At 41.8% G+C, this 24,064-nt stretch overlaps 1 protein-coding gene across 9 annotated transcripts in view; it reads right to left on the bottom strand.

Annotated features, from left to right (window-relative positions):
• The window catches only part of LOC127586448 (ryanodine receptor 1-like), a 625,703-nt gene that overhangs the window by 210,622 nt on the left and 391,017 nt on the right, over positions 1 to 24,064 (bottom strand). For all 9 annotated transcript variants that reach the window (XM_052044410.1, XM_052044408.1, XM_052044411.1 and 6 more), the window contains one exon: positions 5,749 to 5,798. In XM_052044410.1, the coding sequence (XP_051900370.1) occupies positions 5,749 to 5,798 (50 nt within the window). The remainder of the gene's footprint in view (positions 1 to 5,748; positions 5,799 to 24,064) is intronic.

Raw genomic sequence — 24,064 nt, 5'->3', positions numbered from 1 at the left:
CTTTGGCCCACTATATCCATTCTAAATCTCCCCTGCACCCCATCCAGCGCAATCCCATGCTTACTACAGTGTGGTGAACAGAACTGCACACAATATTCCAGCTGTGGCCTAGCCAATGTTTTAGCAGGTTGTACCACGACATCTCAGTCCCTACACCCTATGCTCCGGCTAATGAAGGCAAGCATCCTGCACACCTTCTTCACCACTCTATCTGCATCTGCTGTCACCTTCAGGACCTTTGGACGTACACCCTTTGATCTTCAATACTTCCAGAGCCCTACCATTTGTGGTATATGTCTACAGTTATTAGACCCACAAAATGCATCACCTCACACTTATCAGAATTTTCCAAATGCCATTAGCGTGGTTATCTTACCAGTTGATCAATATCATTCTGTTGTCTAAGACTACCCTCCTCATTATGAACAATACCACCAATCTTTGTGTCATCAGACAAGATGTGTCAAACATAAACTGGGAGCAGCTATTTGCAGGTAAATTTACATCTGACAAGTGGGAGTACTTCAGAAGAGAAATGGTGAGAGTTCAGGGCCAATGTTGAGGTCATGGTGAAGGGTAGGATCGGAACCCTGGACATCAAGAGTTATTGATGGTTTGTTGAAGGAAAAAAGGAGGCATATTGAAAGTATAGGGCAGCAAAAATGGGGGAGGTCCTTCAGAAGTACAGAGAATGTACGAAGTTACTTAAAGAAAATAGGAGGGCAATGAGGGGCCACAAAATAACACTGACTGATTGAAACGATCAAGGCATCTTTATAGTACATTAAGAACAAGAGGATGACTACGGAAAGGGTGGAGTCCATTAGGGGCTAGAGGGGCAAACTTTACATGGAGCTACAGGACATGGGCAGAGACTAGACAAGTAATTATCGGCCAGTGAGTCTAACAGCAGTGACAAGAAAATTAATGAAGAAACCCTGAGGGACATGATTAATCTACACTTGGAAAGGCAGGGATTGATTACGGATAATCAGCACAGATTTCTTGGTGGGAGATCCTGTCTGACTAATTTAATTGAGGGCAGCTGATGTGGTTTGCATGGAGTTCAGTAATGCCTTAGATAAGGTCCCACAAGGAAGGCCAGTCCAAAACTTTGAACCCAGGGAATTCAAGGCAAGCTGGCAAATTGGACCTAAAACTATCTTGGTGATTGGATACAGAGGGTAAATGTGAAGAGTTACTATTGCAATTGGAAGCCTTTGACCAATGATATACAATAGGAATCAGTGTCAAGAGATTTGCAGTTTATATGAATTTAGACATGAATGGAGGAGGTATGATTAGTAAGTCTGCAAATGATACAAAAATTGGTCATGTTATTAGTAGAAAGGACAGTCTCAGGCTTCAGGATTTCTGGAGGAGAGGACCAGAGAACACTACAGCACAGAAAACAGGCCATTCGGCCCTTCTAGTCTGTGCCGAAACTTTATTCCGCTAGTCCCATTTACTTGCATCCAGTCCATAACCCTCCAGACCTCTCCCATCCATATATCTATCCAATTTATTCTTAAAACTTAAGAGTGAGCCCGCATTTACCATGTCAGATGGCAGCCCGTTCCACAGTCCCACCACTCTCTGAGTGAAGAAGTTCCCCCTAATGTTCTCCCTAAACCTTTCCCTCCTCAACCCTAAAGCCATGTCCTCTCGTACTTATCTCTCCTAGTCTAGGTGGAAAGAGCCTACTCGCATTTACTCTGTCTATAACCCTCATAATTTTGTAAACCTCTATCAAATCTCCCCTCATTCTCTACACTCCAAGGAATAAAGTCCTAACCTGTTCAATCTTTCCCTGTAACTCAACTCCTGAAGACCCAGTAATATTCTAGTAAATTTTCTCTGCACTCTTTCAATCTTACTGATATCCTTCCTATAGTTAGGTGACCAGAACTGCACACAATACTCCAAATTTAGCCTCACCAATGTCTTATACAACCTCACCATAACATCCCAACTCCTATACTCAGTACTTTGATTTATGAATGCCAGGATGCCAAAAGCCTTCTTTACAACCCTGTCTACCTGTGACACCACTTTCAGGGAATTATGTATCTGAACTCCCAGATCCCTTTGTTCCTCCGCACTCCTCAGTGCCCTACTATTTACTGTGCATGTCCTACCTTGATTTGTCCTTCCAAAATGCAACACCTCACACTTGTCTGCATTAAATTCCATCTGCCATTTTCTGGCCCATTCTTCCAGTTGGTCCAGATCCCTCTGCAAGCTTTGAAAGCCTTCCTCACTGTCCACTACGCCTCCAATCTTAGTATCAGCAAACTTGCTGATCCAATTTACCACATTTTCATCTAGATCATTGATATAGACAACAAACAGCAATGGTCCCAGCACAGACCCCTGAGGCACACCACTAGTCACAGGCCTCCAGTCTGAGAAACAATCATCCACTACCACTCTCTGTCTTCTCCCACACAGCCAATTTCAAATCCAGTTTACAACTTTTCCATGGATACCTAGTTTCTGAACCTTCTGAACTAACCTCCCATGTGGGACCTTGTCAAAGGCCATGCAGACAACATCCACAGCCTCTCCTTCATCTACTTTCTTGATAACCTGAGAGTGGAAAGGCTGGGTTTGTTTTCCTTGGAGTGGAAGAGGCTATGGGGTGATAGAGGTGTACAAAATGAGAAGCAAATAGTTTTCAGGAACCTTGGATGATGAGAGAAGTTGTACATTTAGTCAAAAAAGGAAAAGGAAGGAAATGCAAGGTTTAGGAAGCTGAAGTTGGACAGGGCCTTTGAGAAAGAGGAAAAAACGAACAGGGAATCAGGAGGCTAAAAGGGGTCATCAAATGTCTTTAGTGAGTAGGATTAAGGAGAATCCCAAGGCATTTTATAGATACATTATAAACAAGAGGGTAGACAGGTAGAGGGTAGGACCACTCAAGGACAAAGGAGGGAATTTCCGCCTGGAGCCAGAGGAAGTGGACAAGATACTAAATGATCACTTTGCATTGGTATTCACCAAGGGGAATGAAATTGGGGGCAGTGAGATCAGGGAGAGGTATGCTCACATTCTGGGGCATGTTGATATCAAGGAGGAGGAGGTGTTGGGTCTTTTGAAGAACATTAGGGTAGCTAAGTCCCCAGGGCCTGATGGGATCCCTACCACGTTATTGAGAGAGGCAAGGGAAGAGAATGCTGAGGCCTTGACATAGGTCTTTGTATCCTCTTTAGCCAAAGGCAAGGTCCTAAGGGACTGGAGAATAGCCAATGTTGTTTCTTTGTTTAAGAAGAGCAATAACGACAAACCAGTAAATTATAGGCTGATGAAACTTACATCAATGGCAGCAAAATTAGTAGAGAAGACTCTTCGGACTAGGATCTACTCACATCTGGGAAAGCATGGATTTTATGTCAGTGTGGCTTTGTGCAGGGGAGATCATGTCTTACGAACCAGATTTGAGTTTTTTGAGGAGGTAACGAAGATAATTGATGAGGGTAGGCGAGTGGATGTTGTCTACATGGACACTAGTAAAACATTTGACTCATTGTTGGGTTATCCAAAAGATGAAGACACATGGGATTTATGGAAACTTGGTAGACTGGATTCAAAATGGGCTTTGCCATACAAGACAGAGGGTAGTGGTGGAGGGGTAATATTCTGACTGCAGGCCTGTGACCTGTGGTGTTCTGCAGGGGTCAGTGCTGGGACCTCTGTTTGTGATATATATATATCAATGATTTTGACAAAAACGTAGGTGGGCTGATTAATAAGTTTGCAGATGACACAAAAATTGATGGAGTTGTGAGGATGGTTGTCAAAGGATTCTACAGTATATAGACCAGTTAGAAATGTGGGCAGAGAAATGGCAGATGGAGTTTAATCTGAACAAGTGTGAGGTGATGCACTTTGTGATGTCAGGTGCCAGAAGAAAGTATACAGTAAATGGCAGGACCCTTAGGAGCATTGATGTATAGAAGGATCTTGGGGCGCAAGTCCATAGCTCTCTCAAAGTGGTAAAGAAGGCAAACTTGCCTTCATCAGTTGAGGTATTGAGTATAAAAGTCGGGAAGTCATGTTGTCGCTGTATGAAACTTTAATTCGGCCACAGTTGGAGCACTGTGTGCAGCTCTGGTTGCTGCATTACAGGAAGGATGTGGAGGCCTTGGATTGGGTGCGGAAGAGATTCACCAGGATGTTGCTTGGATTAGAGAATATTAACTATAAGGAAAGGTTGGACAAACGTGGATTGTTTTGTCTGGACCATCAGTGTTTGAGGGGTGGCCTGATTGAGGTATATAAAATTATGAGGGACATAATATATGATAGAGTCTTTTTGCCAGGATGGAAATATTTAATACAAAAAGGCAGATTTAATGTGAGTGGGCCAAAGTTTAAAGGAGATTTGCAAGGCAAGTTTTTTTTTTACACAAAGAGTGGTAGGTGCCTGAAACACGCTGCAAGGGAAGGTGGTGGAGGCAGATACAACAGCAGCCTTTAAGAAGCACTTAGACAGGGACATGAATAGACCCCATGGAGGGGTACAGACCATGTGCAGGCAGATCTGTAGTTTAAATTGGCATCATGGTTAGCACAGACATTGTGGGCCATAGGGCCTCTTCCTGTGTTATTCTATGTTCTTACTAATGATGGATACAAGGGTCCAAACATCCTACCCCTAATAGGCATCGTCAAAGCTTGTCTCATTTATCGTGAGGGCTTGATTCCGCATGCATGATTCAATTTTCCATTATTGACATTAAATATGCAACGCATGGGACACCCCCGCATGTCAGTACCTCCGTGTGGTGTCATATCGTGCATGTGGAGGACTCAGATGTAACTTTACAAACCTTGTAAATGACACTATAAGTAGCTGATAATTGTTTTTTGCAATAAATGTTTGTGTAGTGCACATAAACTTTGTGCTACATAATAGATTTTCTTGCTTGTAATCTTCTAATATACAGTACTGAAATATACTTGGAATATGAACTTCTTTAATCCAAGGAAACTTTAAAATATGTTTTAAGTCAGTTTATAGACAGTTCTTAAACTTGCAATTTGAAACATGTAATTTTCTCCAGTTATTTCAGTCTGTATAATAGACTTTAACATATAATGTTCTTGCTCTTCAAGTTAGAAATAGCATTCATATTGTAAAACAAGAGTAAGCTAGGTACACTTCAGTCCAAACCATGATGACACATTTAGTTGCACAAAGCACAAAGCAGTTGAGTGACATAGCTTAATATGTTTATGTGCCTATACAGGCACACTCTAATACAAGCACACAAAAAATGAGCAAGTAGACCAGGTATAAGATATTTACATAAAATTAATGTCATCTAAATATTTGGGCATGGAACAAGGAACTAAAAAAATGAAGCCCTCAGCCACTTTCTGAGAATGAAACAAAAGCTGTTTTATGTTGATCCTTTAAGTGACTAATTTTAGGACTAAGGGCTTGATGCTGGTCCACTTTCCAAAATGTAAATGTTGAGCGCTGCCCTTCCAGAATCTGAATTAAAAGAGCAACATAAGTCAGCTAAAATATGCTAATGAGTATAAAGATGAAGTACAATTACACTACAGGTATTTCTCAACAGATTTCAAACTTTTTTCAACACATCACTATCGGAATATTATTGGCAGAGGAAAGTTTTACACAGAAGGAAAACAAACCTAGCAACAGACAAAATGACAGCATGACTGAACAGTACAAGCTTTAGAAAGTAACACTATGTTCCAACACTCCATGCAGCTTACCAAAGAGGGAGACTCTATGTCTGATCAAAGCTGCGAGTTTGCAGAAGATACTGAAGTAGAGAAACAATGAGGAAGAAAAGTGAGAGGATGCAAGAACAGGCAGCAGCTAATATCACTAGAAAGGAATTAACAATGAGAGAAGCCTGAAGCAGATTAGACTTCCTGATTTAAAACAGTTGGTTTGAGGCCTAAAACAAAAACAAAAATGCTGGAAATACTTGGCCCTCAGGCTGCATTTGTTTGAAGAGAGACAGAGGTAATGTTTCAGGTTTTCTGATTTTCTCTTCCCACAGATGCGGCCTGACGGGTTATGTATTTCCAGCATTTCCCATTTTTATTTTAGATTTCCAGCATCTGCAATTTTATTTTCATTTTCACTGGTTTAAAATCTATTTTCTTTTACTTGGATGGCATTAGTTCCTAGTATATGTACAAAGATGCACCTTTGATATCAACATTATATAATCAGCCCCAGCTGAAATCCACTTGTCCATGAATAAATATTGCAAACAAAAACTTTAATCTATTTTTGCAGTTCCTTTTTTCCCTTTCTGAATCACTTAAAAACAAGTTTATCTTACTTCTGGCATTTGAACTTTATTTCACACTAAAACTTGGGATTATTTTATTTTCATGATTCCTTGAATCAACTAATAATTCTAAGTTCTGGCAACAGCATCCTTTTTGAAAAAAATGCCTATACTATATTAAACAACCAGGTGGCATAAAATACATGTAAATGGTATTAAAATTATCTCTCTTTAAAAAGGTTGGGCACTTTTTTTTAATGTCATATTTCTTCATCGACATATCGACATCAGAGAATCCTACTATTTTTTTTTCTATATGACCCTAAGGACTAATGTCACTGTGAAATAGCAACGATGGTCATGTTTTATCATCTTGTCAAACTATCTCTGCATTGAACATCATTTTTAGCTACTATTCTTTGCCACATTATCTATCCCAGTACCATTTACACCTGGCCTGATGTGGACCGAAAGTGGGTTATACCTAAATGTTATTGCTAAATTTTTGCTGTGCAGTTAGTTTCCAGCTATTTAAGGAAGTGGAAGTTAAATGCTATATTGGATCACAATCATTTTGAACAGATTTCCTATTTTATCTTACGAATTAGTGGCTCAATACTGCACACGTGCTGACCGATTCCAAATTCAAATCAGCACAACACAGCTAGAGATTTAAAGGCAGGTTGTGTGAGCAAGGGTCATGCCTCTGCTTTATTGATTTTGATAAACACAACCTGTGGATGAGGTAAAGAGGAGAAAGCATCACACTGCACTAGGAGGGACGTAGAGCAGTTATAAAGGGGTGGTAGGAAATGGCTGCACAAGGAACAGTGGAGGAAGAAACTCTATGACCTCATGAAATATTTCATGGTTAGTGGCCTGGCACTTGGAACTGTACGTCAGTTATGCAGAGAGACAGACAGAGCTGCAGCAATCACACCACTAAATCACTTCACATGTTTAGACAACTATCCCATGAGGGTGGCCTTTGTTTGGCAGCTCATTTACACTCTTCACCACCCCAACTTTTCTCAGCATTTATCTAAGCTCAGGGCACACTCCACATAACAGTCATAGTTCATCGATGTCATTACCGCACTTTGATACCAATTTTCTGTTTGTCTTGTAGGAAAAAGTGATCTCTGATAGACAATTAGTCCAACAAACTGGAGCTGATCCTTCCTGTCCCAAAGGCTGGAGAGGATGGAGGCTGTCCTGAAGCATGGTCTCATCCCAAAACGTTGACAATTCCTTCCCCCACCACAGATGCTGCTCAACCTGCTGAGTTCCTCCAGCAGTTTGTTTTTGGGAAGAGAGGATCCTCTCCTCCCTGACACAGAGGTCGCGCAGGTTGTAGCTCCTGCTGGAATTGAGGATGTCATAGGCATAGAAAGAATACAAAGAATATTCCATATGTGCTGACCTTCCTCCTAAGAGGGCAGAAATCCATTATTTCCAGTATGGAAGCGGAACACACTTCAGTGTCAGGTGATGCCCTCGCTCTCACAATGCAGCAGCTTTCACTGAGTCAAGGGTGGATCTATCCAAAGTCTCTTTGCCCCAGTAAAGCTGCAGGCCACTCCAACCAGAATTTTGATTGCCAATAACAGGAAGAAAATTATTGCTCTGAAAGAGCAAAGAGATGGCATCTGGGAGTATACTGCCTCCATTGAGGAGCAAACAGGTGCCATGAGGAAGTGATTGTCCTTGTTGGAATGAGCTTCAAGTCAGACAGCAACTGGTTTTCAGGCAGCCTGTCTGAAGCCAGAGTGAGAGCATTGCATGGAGGTAGCACAGCCAGCAAACTAAGCTGGAAAATAGTCACTAAGGGAAAACTCGAGAGTAAATAGTTCCTATCATTGATATCTTTATAAGATATCTTTATTAGTCACATGTACATTGAAATACACAGTGAAATATATCTTTGCATAGAAAGTTCTGGGGGCAGCCCACAAGTGTAGCCACATTTCTGACACCAACATAGCATGCCCACAACTTCCTAACCCGTACGTCTTTGGAATGTGGGAGGAAACCGGAGCAGCCGGAGGAAACCCACGCAGGCACGGGGAGAACGTACAAGCTCCTTACAGACACCAAAATTGCAGATTATACCAGCTAAATGATTGTAGGTTGTTAGGGATTTTCAGGAGCTACCGAAGTAGGAGGAAACAACCAGTTAATTCAAACAGGAAACAGTCTTCAAAACAACCTCTTTACATGTAGCCTCCCCACAGTAATTTGACACCATTGTCTAATTAAGAACACAGGCTGCCAGTTCACCATGACATTTGCTTTGGAAACTGACAAGGCAATTGCTTCTGTTGATACTTGTGCAATGATACTGTATCAAATAATGTAACATCCATTGATACTTTAAGGCCATTGAAGCCAGTCATTTGGTGTGGGACATTCTAATTCTGTACAATTTTAACGACTCGGGGAAGACAATAAATAAATGTTAATCAGCCCTCATTGAAGTCCCCATGATGAGATCAAGGAAGGCATTAAGAGGCCATCTCCTGTATTAACACATCATTAAAGGCATATCCCAGCCACTTAATACACAGTTCAGGACATATCTGTTTTGCCAATTAATATCCTGGCTATTTGTATAATTCAGGGCACCATCTCTTAACAAGGTATAGGATGGCAGATGGAGATTAGTCCGGCCAAGTGTGAGGTGTTGCACTTTGGGAGATCAAATATAAAGGGACTATACACTGCTAATGGCAGGACCCTTAACAGTGTTGATGTACTGAGGGATCATGGGGTCCAAGTCTATTGCTCCCTGAAAGTGGCCACACAAGTTGATAGGGTGGTGAAGAAGCCACATGAAATGCTTGCCTTTGTTAGTTGAGGCATTGAGTTCAAGAGTCAGGAAGTTACGTTGCAGCTTTACAAAACTCTAGTGAGGCTGTACCTGGAGTACTGCATTCAATTCTGGTTGCCCCATTATAGGAAGGATGTGAAGGCTTTGAAGAGGGTGCAAAAGACATTTACCAGGATGTTGCCTGGATTACAGGACTTGTGCTATAAGGTGAGGTTGGACAAACTTGGGTTGTTTTCTCTGGAGTGGCGGAGGATGAGGGGAGACCTGATAGAAGTATATAAGATTATGAGAGATAAAGACAGAGTAGACAGCTTTTTCCCAGGGTCGAAATGTCTAATACTAGAGGCATGCATTTAAGGTGAGAGGGGGTAAGTTCAAAGGAGATATAAGGGTCAAATATTCTACACTGAGAGTGGTGGGTGCCAGGAGTGGTGGTGGAGGCAAGTACTTCAGTATGGCGACACTATGGCCACCTTGATCACTTTGCACTACAATCGATTTTGTTTTTTTTGTTCTAATTGTGTTCTTTCTTGTACAAGTTGTGTATAACCTATGTTTAACATGTTTTTCTTGTGAATGCTGCTTATTTGATGCTATGTGCCTGTGATGCTGCTGCAAGTAAGTTTTTCAATGCACCTGTGCATACATGTCCGTGTGCATATGACAATAAATTTGACATTGACTTTATGTACATTCAAACACTCAATTTAAATGGCACTGATAAAAACTCACAGCCAACATTCCACTCACATTGAAGAAAGATCTTCACAGTGCAGCTTGTTCAATGTGCTGGCACATGTTCAAATGTCAGTTTGAGGAATATGCACTTCTTAAAAATGATGAAAATGCAAGTTGTTGCAAGCAGTAAAAATAATTCTGTGGCAATTTCCAATGACTTTGGCTCAACATATTAATTAGAAGCAATTATGTACAGTTCATGGGAAATGCAGCCAAGGAACATCTGGGTCAGCAATGTGGTTTAGGGCACCAGTGCTAATATACCCTCATGCTGATCAGTGCCAAACTTTGCTTCATAATTGGAATTGGTTTATTATTGTCACTTGTACAGTGAAAAACTTGTCTTGCATACTGTTCAGACAGATCATTACACAGTGCATCGAGGTAGTACAAGGTAAAACAATATAGAATGCAGAGTAAAGTGTCACAGCTAACGAGAAAGTGCAGTGCAGGTAGACAATAAGGTGCAAGGTTATAACGAGGTAGATTGTGAGGTCAAGAGTCCATTTTATGGTACTAGGGAATTGTTCAATAATCTTATAACATGATGTTCCTGTATTATGATGCCTCACAATTTTTATTATGTTAAGTTTGCTATGTAATTTGTTGCAGTGAAATCTCTTAAGATTAAAATGGCTGAGAAAGACTCATCACTGATCCTGTTTAAGACTCTGATCACTATCACTGATAATTAATGAAACCTGTATTTATTGAGTCTTGGGAGGTAGGCACTAAGTGGCCATCAGAGTTTGTGTTTGATGTTGTCAAACTACTCATGGGATCCCATGAAGCATAAATACTTACCCAGAATAACCATATCAAATGAGCAAACCCATGTCATAAGTATCTGAAGCAAAACTCATCAAATACTTCCATGTCACTATAATAATCTTCGCTATTATGAGCAGCGATTTTTTTTGCTGCACTGCAACCAGCAAATCAGATCCAGGTACAAGGGGAAGAAATTCACCCATGTACGAAAGTTACACTGACTATGGTTGGCTCAATCCCATTGGAGCAGGATTTTCTATCTGCACATTTAAAGCTTGTGGACCATTGATTTCCTAAATAATGGATGTTAAGCACAAACCATTTCATCCATTGTGCCATAATGGCCAGATTACAGAGCAATCAGTTGATCACTATGAAACATTATTAATGCAGAGCTTATCTGATCTGTTCAGATACTAAATGAGCAAACTGAGAACCCTCGTGACATATTCCACGGCTTTCATGGCTTGTAACTCCCATTTTACCAGCACCTGGCTACAGGTGGGGACTTGATCAACAAGCACAGTGAATGGCATGCACTGCGCTATTGTTAGATGGAAGACTCAGATATTACATTGTAATGACTGAGAACTTCCTTGTTGAGAATGCAGAGCAGCTGCACATCGAGGATCTTAGAGCCTTCCAATTCCTGTGGAGATTTGGATTGAAATAGCGTGCCTTATAAGCCCACTCTGTCACTTCCTGAACCCTTGTGAAGTGTGCATGCCTGCAAAATCAACTGCTCTCTATGCAAAGAGGAGATGAAGCTCCGTCTCCTTGTGTCAAGAGCACCAATGATGAAAGCAAATTTTATATACGTGAATAAGTGAAGTTCAGGGTGAGTGTGGACTTCACCCTTGTAGGCAGAGCTGTCTAGATATGGCAACAAGCCTTGAACCTGTCTACAGAATGTGACAAATGTTTATCTTTGCTGCTTCAGTAAATTTTAGTTTTCACCCATTCAGTCACTTAGAGAGCTAGAATTAAGCATATAATTTCCTGTACACTCTTGGGGAATAGGTTCAGCAACAAGAAACCTCCTCCCTTACAGAATCCTTTGGTAAGTCTGACTTTCTCTTTATTAGGTTGCATGAAAAGAACCAGTGAGTCCACTATTAACTAATTAGCTAAGTACCCAACAAAACCAGGTAGCTAGCCCTTAAATAGTGCTTGTGCTGTGTTTTAGTGGGATTAAAATTCAGATGAGCTTTATAATGGGAACCTGAAGCTGGGAGTGCTGGTGGTTATCTACACTGAAAATCATTTCATTGTGGTATTGACACTGAAAATGATTCCCTTGTGGGTGGCACACTAGCATAGCTACTACAGCCATTCACAGTGCTAGTGAATTGGGTTCAATCCTAACTTTGGGTGCAGTCTGTATCTCCACGTTCTCCATTTGGGTTTCCTCCAGGTGCTTGGTTTCTTCCTAAATCCCAAAGATGTGCGGGTCAGCAGGTTAATTGCTCGTTGCAAATTGCCATTACTGAGCAGGAGAATGGTAGAATCTGAGGGGAGTCGAGAGAATGTAGGGACAATTGGATTAATATAGTGTTAGTGTCAGTGTAAATGTGTGGTTGATGGCCAGTGCGTACTCAGTGGGCAAATGGCCTGTTTCTGTGCTGTATCTTTCTCTATGACTTCACTGTGATGGTGTTCAAACCTTGCTTCTCTTGGGTGATGTTCTTTTAATCAGAAAATAAATATAGTGCCACTTCATTGGAGAAGCTCCAGGTGAACAAAGCACAATGATTTATGCCATTCACACACCTTATACAAGCATGTCACACTTCAAGAAGTTGGTATTTATATAGTACAATAAACTATAAGCGATGTTATATCCATTATTGTACTACTTGTGCATAATACGAATCACGGAACACAGGTTTTCAAGAGTATTATCTAAAAAACAAGCATTACACAATAGAATTTCTAGCCCAAGGTTTATCTCCCAGCTTAAATAATTAAGGTCCTCTTTGGAACTTCAATACATTTCTCTAACAGTGAACCATAGAACCATACAGCACAAAACAGGCCCTTCGGCCCACCGTTTTGTGCCATTCATCAAAGCACCCTCACACTATCTAATCCTTTCCTCCCGCATATCCCTCTATCTCACATTCCTCCATATGCCTATCCAACAAACTCTTGAACCTGTCCAATGTATCTACCTCCACCACCACCCCAGGCAGTGCATTCCATGCAACAACGACTCTCTGGGTGAAAAACCTCCCCCTGACATCTCCCCTGAACCTCCCACCCATAACCTTAAAGCCAGGCCCTCTCGTCTTGAGCATTGGTGCCCTGGGAAGGAGGCGCTGGCTGTCTACTCTATCTATTCCTCTCAATATTTTATATACCTCTATCATGTCTCCTCTCATTCTCCTCCTTTCCAGTGAATAAAGCCCTAGCACCTTAAGCCTGTGCTCATATTCCATACGCTCTAATCCAGGCAGCATCCTGGTAAATCTCCTCTGCACCCTCTCCAACGCCTCCACATCCTTCCTATAATGCGGCGACCAGAACTGAACACAGTACTCTAAGTGTGGTCTAACTAGAGTTTTGTAAAGCTGCATCATCACTTCACGGCTCTTAAACTCAATCCCACGATTTATGAAAGCTAACATCCCATAGGCCTTCTTAACTGCTCTATCCACCTGTGAGGCAACTTTCAGTGAACTGTGAATATGAACCCCCAGATCCCTCTGCTCCTCTACACTGCCAAGTACCTTGCCATTCACCCTGTAGTCTGCCTTGAAGTTTGTCCTTCCAAAGTGACGATAAGTCTGAAAATTATCAAGTAACAAGGGGTTTGGATAGAAGGAACATTTCTCGTACCCTATCTTCTTGGAATATCTTAAGTTGGAAAACAGGATATCAGACCTGAGGAAGCCTTAGGCAGAACCGTTGAGATGTAGAGTGATTAGGCTGTCCTCATCCATGATCCACAATGGGCTAGTATGAAGGTACAGCAAGTAATTAGAAATGCTAACAAAATGTAATCATTGATTCCTGAGAGAACTGAATATATAAGTAGGGGAGTTATGCTGGTGAGACCACATCCTCAGTACTCTGCGGTATGCAAGATTTGGCTTTTTATTAAAGGAAGAAGGTTAATGCATTGGAAGTAATTCAGAGAACATTCACGTGACTCATATCTGGTGCATTTGGTTGCTTTTATGAGGAAAGGTAAGACAGGCTGAAGTTTAGAGTGAGATAGGACTTGATGGGTCTTGACAGGGTGGATGTGGAGAGGACAACAATGAGCCAAAACTTTTTTCTCTCAGATGGTCAAGAGTTTTGAGATCTCTCTCTCAAAGAGTGGTAGAAGCAGAGTTTTCAAATATTTTCAAGGCGAGGTAAATGGAGACTTGATTCATATAGCACAGAAGCAGGCTCTTAGGCCCATGCTGACCACCAAGTTCCAATATGTATAATATTCAGAGGGTCACCTTTGTGTGCAAATGTTTCTATATAACACATTCTTATGGAAAGGCAACTTGTCTGGAGAACCACATGCCCATTTAGGAGATTTTGCAGGTTAACTTTTTTTTGGCGATTCATGTGGCTCTTCTATGTGAATGTGGGAAATTTACGTTGTTGTATTTAGCATTTAAGGACAAAGGCCTAGACATTAACCTCAAAGGCTGCCAGAATGTTAGCGTACAAAACCTTGAAGTATGGGTTTCCTGAATAGCTTGTATAATTTAATGGTGAAGTTTCTCTAAATGGGGTTCCCACTGACGTCATTATAGTGGGAATCCTGGCCACACAGCCAGAGTACAGTTTTGGGGGGTGGGAGTAGGGGTGGTGTGAGAGGGTAACAGCTGATGATCATCAGGGATTCAAAAGGTGCTACTGGGCAACTTGTTGGGCCTGTAAGCAAAAACTCTGCTCCATCTGGGATGTTGTCAAGGCACTTGCCTCAATGATTCAGTGTTTCCACCTGGCCTGTATTCAGCAGGGTTTCCAGGGGGTTTGGAAAGACCAAGCTGCCTCAGGTCAAAAATTAAATGAAGGCAATATAAATAACAAATCTACATCCTGAAACCATATTGGCAGCCTGTTCCCCACAGAAGTTTGGCGTTGTGGCAGTTTTAATTCCTTTTCAGCTTTTTGAATCAATCTCTGACATGATCTAAAATTTTGAAATAATCTGATGTTCTGATGAAGGATGTTCGACCTAAAATGTTAACTGATTTTCTTTCCACAGATGCTGCTTGACCTGCTGAGTTTTTCCAGCATTTTTTGTTTTTATTTTTTAGGGAATGCTAATCTAGATTCATACAACATGGAAACAGGCCTTTTGGCCTAACCGATTCATACTGACCAAGATGACCATCTAAGCTAGCCCCATTTGCCCGTGTTTGGCCCATATCCCTATAAACCTTTCCTATCCATGTACCTGTCCAAATGCCCTTTAAATGCTTTTAATGTACTTGCCTCAACCACTTTCTCTGGCATCTCATTTCATATACTCACCACTCTCAGGGTGAAAAAGTTGCCCCTCAGGTTCCAATTAAATCTCTCCCCTCTCACCTCAAACCTATGCACTCTAGTTTTTGATTCTGCAATCATGGGAAAAAGCCTGTGTGAATTGACCACAAGGACCGTGTGCATTGACTGGAAGAACAGCAAGGGGCAGGCTAATAAATGTGATAGGACTGATGGGTTGAAATGTGTTTATTTCAATGCTTTTCGAGTATTATGGGTAAGGAGGATGAACTTGGAGTCTGGATCAGTACAAGGAATAACGATGCTGTTGCCATTACGGAGACCTGGTTACGTGAGGGACAGGACTGGCACCTCAACATTCCTGAGTTTCGTTGCTTTAAAGGTGACTGAGAGGGGGGGTAAAAGACGTGGAGGGGTTACACTTCTGAGAAGGGAGAATGTCACAGCAGTGCTCAGGGAGGACACACTGGAGGGTTCATCCACAGGGGCAATTTGGGTGGAGCTCAGAAATAAGAAAGGTGCAATTACACAGATTTATATAATTTATAAATATATAAGTTATCTAATTTATATAATAATAAAAATAATAAAAAAGGCCCATTTATGCGCATTTGGAAAGGCATGGCCTGCTGAGGGATAGTCAGCATGGCTTTGTGTGGTCATGCCTTACAAATTTGATCTTGGAGGTGGTGACAAAAGTGAGAGTAAGGCAGTGGACATTATCTATATGGATTTTAGTAAGGCAATTGCTAAGGTCCCTCTTGGGAGGTTGATTCAGAAGATAAAGATGCATGGGATCCAAGGTGAATTGCAAGTTTGGATTCGGAACTGGCTTGTTCATAGAAGACAGAGAGTAGGGGTGGAAGGCTGTTATTCTGGCTGGAGATCCATGACCAGTGGTGTTCCACAAGGATTGGTGCTGGGATCTCGGTTGTTTGTGATTTAGATGAAAATGTAGATGGGTGGATTAGCAAATTTGCGGATGACACCAAGATTGGTGTTGGGAGTTGTGGACAGTGTAAAGGACTATCAAAGAATACAGTTACAGATATGGACAGAGAAGTGGCAATTGGAGTTTAATCCAGGAAAGTGTGAGGTGTTGCACTTTGGGAGGTAAAATGAAAGGCGAAAGTATACAGTTAATGGTAGGCCCCTTAATAGCATTGAAGTACAGAGGGATCTTGGGGTTCCATAGTTCACTGAAAGTGGCTACACGTGGATAAGGCAGTAAAGAAGGCGCATGGCATGCTTCCCTTCATTGGTAGCGGTGTTGATTATAAGAGTAAGGAAGTCATGTTGCAGCTCTATAAAACTTTAGTCAGACTGCACTGGAGGTACTGTGTGCAGTTCTGGTCACCCCATTACAGGAAGGATGTGGAGACCGTGGAGAGGGTGCAGAAGAGGTTTACCAGGATGCTGCCTGGATTAGAGGTTATGAACTACAAGGAAAGGTTGGACAAACTTGGGTTGTTCTCCCTGGAGCATCAGAAGCTGAGGGGAGAGCTGATGGAAGTTTTAAAAGTTATGGGAGGCATAGATAGGATAGACAATCAGAATCTTTTCCCCAGGGTAGAAATGTCAAATACCAGAGGACATGCTTTATAGGTTAAAGGGTGGAAGTTTAAAGGCAATGTGAGAGGCAAGTTTTTTTTAATGCAGAGAGTGGTAAGTGCCTGGAATGGGTTACCAGGGGTTGTAGTGGAAGCAGGCAGTTTGGTGGAGTTTTAGAAGCTTTTAGATAAACACATGAATATGAAGGGAATGGAGGGATATGGATGATACTCAGAAAGAGGACATTCTTATAAATTGGCATCAAGATCGGCACAACACTCCCCATGGCCCTATCTTTCACTGTGAAAGTCCTACCCTGATTTGTCTTTCCAAATAGAATAGTTTCAAGGAAGAAAGTAAACAAAGTACTTTGGATTAACTTGTCTTCTAAGAGAATTTTCATCTCCTTCAAGAGTATTAAAAATTGCAGGAGGAAGTGGCTACATGGTTCCTCAAGCCTGCTCTGCCATTCAGTGAGACCATGGCTGATCTGATCTTGGCATCAACTCCACTTTCCTGCCTGATCCCCATAACCCTTGATTACCCTTTGGTCTAAAAATCTGGCTGTTATAAGCGTTGAATTTTTTCAATGGCTCAGCTTTCACATTTCTCTGGAGGTAGAAAATTCTAAAGAATCACAATGTGTCTTGAAAAAAAATCTGCCCTGCTGTCTGTTTTAAGTGGCTGACACCTTAATTCTGACATTATGTCCTCTAGTTCCAGATTGCCCATGAGGTGAAACATCCTCCCAGCATCTATTCTTTCAAGCCCATAAAAAAATGTTTCAATAAGATCACATTCTACCCATCTCAACTTCAATGAGTTTAGGCCTAACCTGCTCAACTGCTCCTCATAAGACAACCCCTTCATCACAGGAATCAAAATTCTCTGAACTGTCTCTGCTGCAAGTATAGCCCTCCTTAAATAAGAGCAAAGCCATATGCAGAGCTTCATTTATGGTCTTACCACTAGCCCTCCATTCCAGACAACATCTTGGTGAATCTCTTCTGCAGTTTTTCTAATGCTACCCTATCCTTCCTGTGGCATTGCAATAATTTTTCCAGTACTGATGCAAGGCACACTGGTCTGTAGTTACCGGACTTACTCTCATTTCCCTTTCTGAATAAGGGGAACAACATTACATATCCTCCAGTCTTCTGGTATCTCACCCATGGCTAATGATCTTGCAAGAATCTCAAACAGCCCCAGAAAATTCCTCCCTTGCTTCCCATAGCATCCTAGGGATTTATTCACCCTAATGTGTACTGATACCTTTAATACTTCCTCCTACCTAACACAGACATCTTCGGGAATATCAGCATACCCCTTCCCAACCCTTCATCTTTCACATCCTTTTCCCCGGTGAATACAGATTCAGGATCCTGTTCCTACGCTCTGGCTCACAGGTAAATTTCCCTTTGTCCACAAGGGGATCTACTCTTTCTCAAGAAAAGGTTTTGGAACTCTCCTTAATCATGCTTTCCAAGTCCATTCCATGTCCTCTTTTTGTTTTGCCCTCCTAATTTCTTTCTCAGGTTCTCTCCAACATCCCCCAAAACCCTTAAAGGACTCACTCAGAAACAAGCGTCTCAACCTGACATATGCTTCCTCTTATTTCTAATCAAACCTTCAATTTCCTTTGTAAACCAAAGTTCCCTAATCTTACAATCCTTGCTTCCGACCCTCCCAGGGACATCCTGACTCTGAGCTCTTACTATCTCATCTTTAAATGCGGCCCCCCCACACCTCCACTTAGAGTCATAGAGTTACACAGCATGAAAACAGGCCCTTTGGCCCAGCTCCTCCACACTAACCAACCATTTCTCTGCATTCATGCCTCTGTACCTTTCCCACTCATGTACTTGTCTAAATGCCTTTAAAACATTTTAACTGTATCTGCCTCTACTACTTCTCTTGCAGCTTGTTTCACATAACCAACTGCTTGGAAAAAGTTGCCCCTCAAGTCCCCTTTAAATTTTTTTCCTCTCACCTTAAATCTATGCTGTCTGGTTTTAAACTCCCCTATCCTAGAGTCATAGAGCACTACAGCACAGAAGCAGGCCCTTTGGCCCATCCAGTCCATTCCAACTTGGTTTTCTGCCTAGTCCCATCTACCTGCACCCGGACCATAGCCCTCCATACCTCTCTCATCCATGCAGCTATCCAACTTCTCTTAAATGTTACAATTGATCCCATATCCACCACTTCCACTGGCAGATCATTCTACACTCGCATCACCCTCTGAATGAAGTGGTTCCCCCTCAGATGCTCCTTAAATATTTCACCTTTCACCCTAAATCTATGACCTCTAGTTCTAGTCTCACCCAACCTGAGGGGAAAAAAGCCTGCATGCATTCACCCTTTCTATACCCCTTATAATTTTGTATACCTCCATAAGATCTCCCCTCATTCTCCTGTGCTCTAGGGAATAAAGTCTTAACCTAGTCAACCTTTCCCTATAACTCGTCTACAAGTCCCAGCAACATCTAAGTAAATTTTCTCTGCACTCTTTCAAGCTTATTGATATCTTTCCTGCAGGTAGGTGACCAAAACTGCACACAAGTTTGCCCAACCATCGTCTTATACAACCTCAATATGACATCCCAACTCCTGTACTCAATGCCCTGATTTATGAAGGCCAATGTGCCAAAAGCTCTCTTTGCAACCCTATCTACCTGTGATGCTACTTTTAAGGAATTATGGATCTGGATTCCTAGGTCCCTTTGTTCTACCGCACACCTCAGAGCCCTACCATTCACTGTGTATATCTTACCCTGGTTTGTCCTCCCAAAGTGCATCACCTCACACTTGTCTACAGTAAATTACATCTGCCATTTTTCAGCTCATTTTCCCAGCTGGTCCAGATCACTTTGCAAGCTTTGCTAGCCTTCCTCACTGTCCACTATGCTCCCAATCTTGGTGTCATCTGCATATTTGCTGATCCAGTTTACCACACTATCATCTAAACAACAACGGGCCCAGCACTGATCCCTGCGGCACACCACAAGTCACAGACCTCCAATTAGAGAGACAACTCTCTGGCTTCTCCCACTAAGCCAACGTTGAATCCAATTGACTACTTCATCCTGAATGCCAAGTGACTCAACCTTCTGGACCAGCTTCCCATGTGGGACCTTGGTAAAGGCCTTGCTAAAGTCCACGTAGACAACATCCACAGCCTTCTCCTGATCAACCTTCCTGGTAACCTCCTCGAAAAATTCTACAAGATTGGTTACACACGACCTGTCACGCACAAAGCCATGTTGACTATCCCTAATCAGGCCCTGTCTATCCAAATACTTATATATCCCTCAGAATACTTTACAATAATTTACCCACAACTGACGTCAGGCTCATGGGCCTATAATTTCCCGGCTTATTCTTAGAGACTTCCTTAAATAACCAAACAACATTAGCTGTCCTCCAGTCCTCCAGCACCTCACCCGTGACTAAGGACTTTACTGAACACATTTGAAAAACTCTATCCCATCCAGTCCTTTTACAGTATGGGAGTCCCAGTCAATATGTGGAAACTTAAAATCACCTACTATCACAACTTTATATTTCCTGCAACTGTCTGCTATCTCTCTACAAATTTGCTCCTTTAAATCCCGCTGACTATTGGGAGGTCTATAATATTGTCTGATTAACGTGGTCATCCCTTTTTTATTCCTCAGTTCCACCCAAATTGCCTCAGTAGTCGAGCCCTCCAGTATGTGCTCTCTGAGTACTGCCGTGACATTTTCCCTGATAAGTAATGCCACCCCTTCCCCCTTTAATCCCCCTTTCTCTGCCATGTCTAAAACAACGGAACCCCAGAACGTTGGTGGTAAAGTGAACAGCGAAGAAGATTATTTAAAGTAGATCAGGATCTAGGGCAACTAGGAAAGTGGGCCAAGGAATGGCAGACAGACAAGTGCAAAGTGTTGCATTTTGGGTAGTTAAAGCAGCTCAGGACTTGCACAGTAAATAGTCCTGCCCCTCCTGCAACCAAATCTCACTAATGGCTACAACGTCATAATTCCAAGTACAGATCCATGCTCTAAGTTCATCTGCCTTACCTACAATACTCCTTACATTGAAATAGACGCAACTCAGAACATTAGTCCCACCATGCTCAACCTTTCAGTTTCCATCTTTGCCTGTAGTCCTAACATCTACTATCCCCACAGCCTCTTCACTTGCTGTCCTGTCACTCTGGTTCCCACCTCCCTGCAACTCTAGTTTAAACCTCCCCCATTCTGGAAAAAGGACTTTACCATTCACCTTATCTCTGCCTCTCATTATTTTATACACATCTGTAAGGACCACCCCTCAGCCTCCTACACTCCAGGGAAAAAAGTCCCAGCATATCCAGTCTCTCCTTACAACAAGCCCTCCTGCCCTGGTAACATTCTTGCAAATCTTTCCTGCACCCTTCCCAGCTTAATGACATCTTTCCTATAGCTTGACCACCAGAACTGCACACAATACTCCAAGAGTGGTCTCAACAACCTCTTGTACAGCTGTAACATTTGTACTTGTACTCAAAGTCTTGACCGATGACTGCAAGTGTGCTAGACACCTTCTTCACCACTCTGACTACCTGTGTTGTCACTTTTGGGGAACTACGGTATTGTACCCCTACGTCTCTCAGTTCTACAACACTGTCCAGAGCCTACTATTTACTGTGCAAGTCCTGAGCTGCTTTAACTACCCAAAATGCAACACTTTGCACTTGTCTGTCTGCCATTCCTTGGCCCACTTTCCTAGTTGCTCTAGATCCTGCTCTATTTTAAATAATCATCTTTGCTGTTCACTTTACCACCAATTTTGCTGTCAGTTGCAAATTTACTAACCATGCCAACCACAGTCTCAGCCAAATCATTAATATAAATGACAACGGACCCAGCACTGATCCCTATGGCACACCACTGATCACAGGCCTCCAGTCTGAAAAACAGCCCTTCACTTATCAGATATTGCTCTTTTTAAACAATTTAAACAATATTCTGTTTTTTTATTCTTTCAACCAAAGTGGAAAACCATAAATTTCTCAGAATTATCCTCCATTGACCATATTTTTGCCTATTTTTATGATCTATTCATATCCTTTTGCAGATTCCTGTGTTCTCACAATAGCTTTCCCACCTATCTTTCTGTGGTCAGAACATTTAGTTACAATACCATTGGACTCTTTGTCTAAGTCATTAATGCAGATTGTAAGTAGTTGAGTTTTCAGCATAGATTCATGTGCACCCTACAAGTTACAGCTTGCCAACCTGAAAATGACCCAATTATCCTGGTTCTCTGTGTTCTGTCAGATGATCTTCTGTCCATGCCAACATCTTCCCCAAAACTCAATAGCTCTTTTATCTTGCGCACTGACTTTTATGTCACATCTTACTGAATCTCTTCTGGAAAACCAAAAACCCTACATCTGCTGGTTCCCCTTTCTCCATCCAGCCAGCTACATCCGCTGGAACCTCTTAAAATGATTGTCACACACAATTTTCCTTTCATAAAATCATGCTGACTCATCTTAATTATGATTTTCCAAATCTCTTGTTCTTCCTTGAAGTGGATTCTGTTGCAAACTGTGGCTCTGTTTTTTAAAAATAATAAATAATACTTTATTCATCCTATGAAGCAGATTGTTACCAGAACGTGAGCAATTTAACTGGACCAAATTAATGAAAATAGCAACACAAGTGCTTGTGTTCCCCAAATAAAAAAATTGTAAAAATTTTATGATGTGGCAAAAGAAAAGAAAAATTCTGAGAAGGTCATAATCTCCGATTGTGTTTGCAGATTGGTTCCTCTAATCTATGAATCTGAAGATGATCAGCAGCAGAGTAAGAACAAAGAACATTGAACAGTACAGTACAGGAACAGGCCCTTTGCCCCATAATATATGCACTGTCTAAGATACCAATATAAACTAATCCCATCTGCCCGCACAAGTCCATGTTCCTGTATTCCCTGCCTGTTCATGTTTCTGTCTAAATGCTTCTTAAACATTGCTGTTGTATCTGCTTATACCACTTCCCCATGCAGCACATTCTTGGCACCTACCACCCTCTATACCTTGCCTTGCAAATCTCCTTTGAACTTTCCCCCTTTCACCCGAAACCTATGCCCTCTAGTATTTGACATTCTCTCCTGGGAAAATTCTGACTAATAATCAAAATTTTATATTCTCCTATCAGGTCGCCTCACAGCCTCCAAGGCAATTGTGAAAACAATCCAACTCCGTCCAACCTCTCCTTATCCCTAATAACCTCCAATCCAGGCAAAATCCTGGTGAACCTGCACCAGCTCCAAAGCCTCCACATCCTTCCTGTAATGCAGTGACTAGAACTGCACACAGTGCTCCAAGCGTGACCTAAGCAAAGTGTTATACACCTGCAACATGGAAATTGTTTTGTTGAGTATGTTAAAAACACACACATAAGCAATAAAATTTTAAAATAAAGATCAGAAAGAATGACAAACTATACACATAAAAGATTTCTTATCCCCCACAAGGCCAGAGAGGTTGCTAAGCAGTACTTATAACTCAGTATAGGACTTGAATGCAGCTTCCAAAATTGTTTTAAAAAGACATAGTTTTTTAAAAAAAATATGTGATGCTATAGTTATTTCACTGATTTATCATTATGCTGGAAGAGGCTGCAAGAACTGCATCATGTGTTGGACCAGAGGATTGCTGTCAGCATAGAGTCATACAGCTCAGAAACAGGCTTTTCAGCTCAACTTGCCTTTGCTGACCAAGGTGCCCACCTCAGCGAGTCTCATTTCCCACAGTTGGCCCACATGCCTCTCAACCTTTCCTATCCATATACTTATCCAAATGTCTCCTGAATGTCGTTATTGTACCTACCTCAACCACTTTCGCTGGCAGCTTATTCCATATACACATCAGCCTCTGAGTGAAGAAGTTGCCCGTCAGGTCCCTTTTAAATCTTTCCCCTCTCACCTTAAGCCTATGCCCTCTACTTTTTGCATCCCTTTCCTTGGAAAAAGACTCAGTGCATTCACCCTCTCTATGCCCCTCATGATTTTATACATCTCTATAAGGTTATCCCTCAGTCTCCTATGCTCCAAGGAATGAAGTGCTAGCCTGCCCAACCTCAGGCTATGACTCAGGCCCTCGAGTCCTGGTAACATTCTCGTAAATCTTCTTTGCAATCTTACCAGCTTAATAATGTCCTTCTTATAACAGAGTGACCAAAACTGTACACAATACTCCAAGTGTAGCCTCAACAATGTCTTGTACAACTGCATCATAATGTCCCAACTCTTATACTCACTGCCCCAGTGATGAAGGCCAGCATGTCAAATGCATTCTTCACCACCCTGTCTACCTGTGACACCACTTTCAGCGAACTACACACCTGTACTCCTAGGTGTCTCTATTTCTTTCAACAATCAATTGTTGACATTCAGTTAAACTCTGCAT

Source organism: Pristis pectinata, chromosome 35, assembly GCF_009764475.1.
Source record: "Pristis pectinata isolate sPriPec2 chromosome 35, sPriPec2.1.pri, whole genome shotgun sequence".
NCBI classification, from domain to species: Eukaryota; Metazoa; Chordata; class Chondrichthyes; order Rhinopristiformes; family Pristidae; genus Pristis; species Pristis pectinata.
This window is presented reverse-complemented; position numbering and strand designations above follow the sequence as displayed.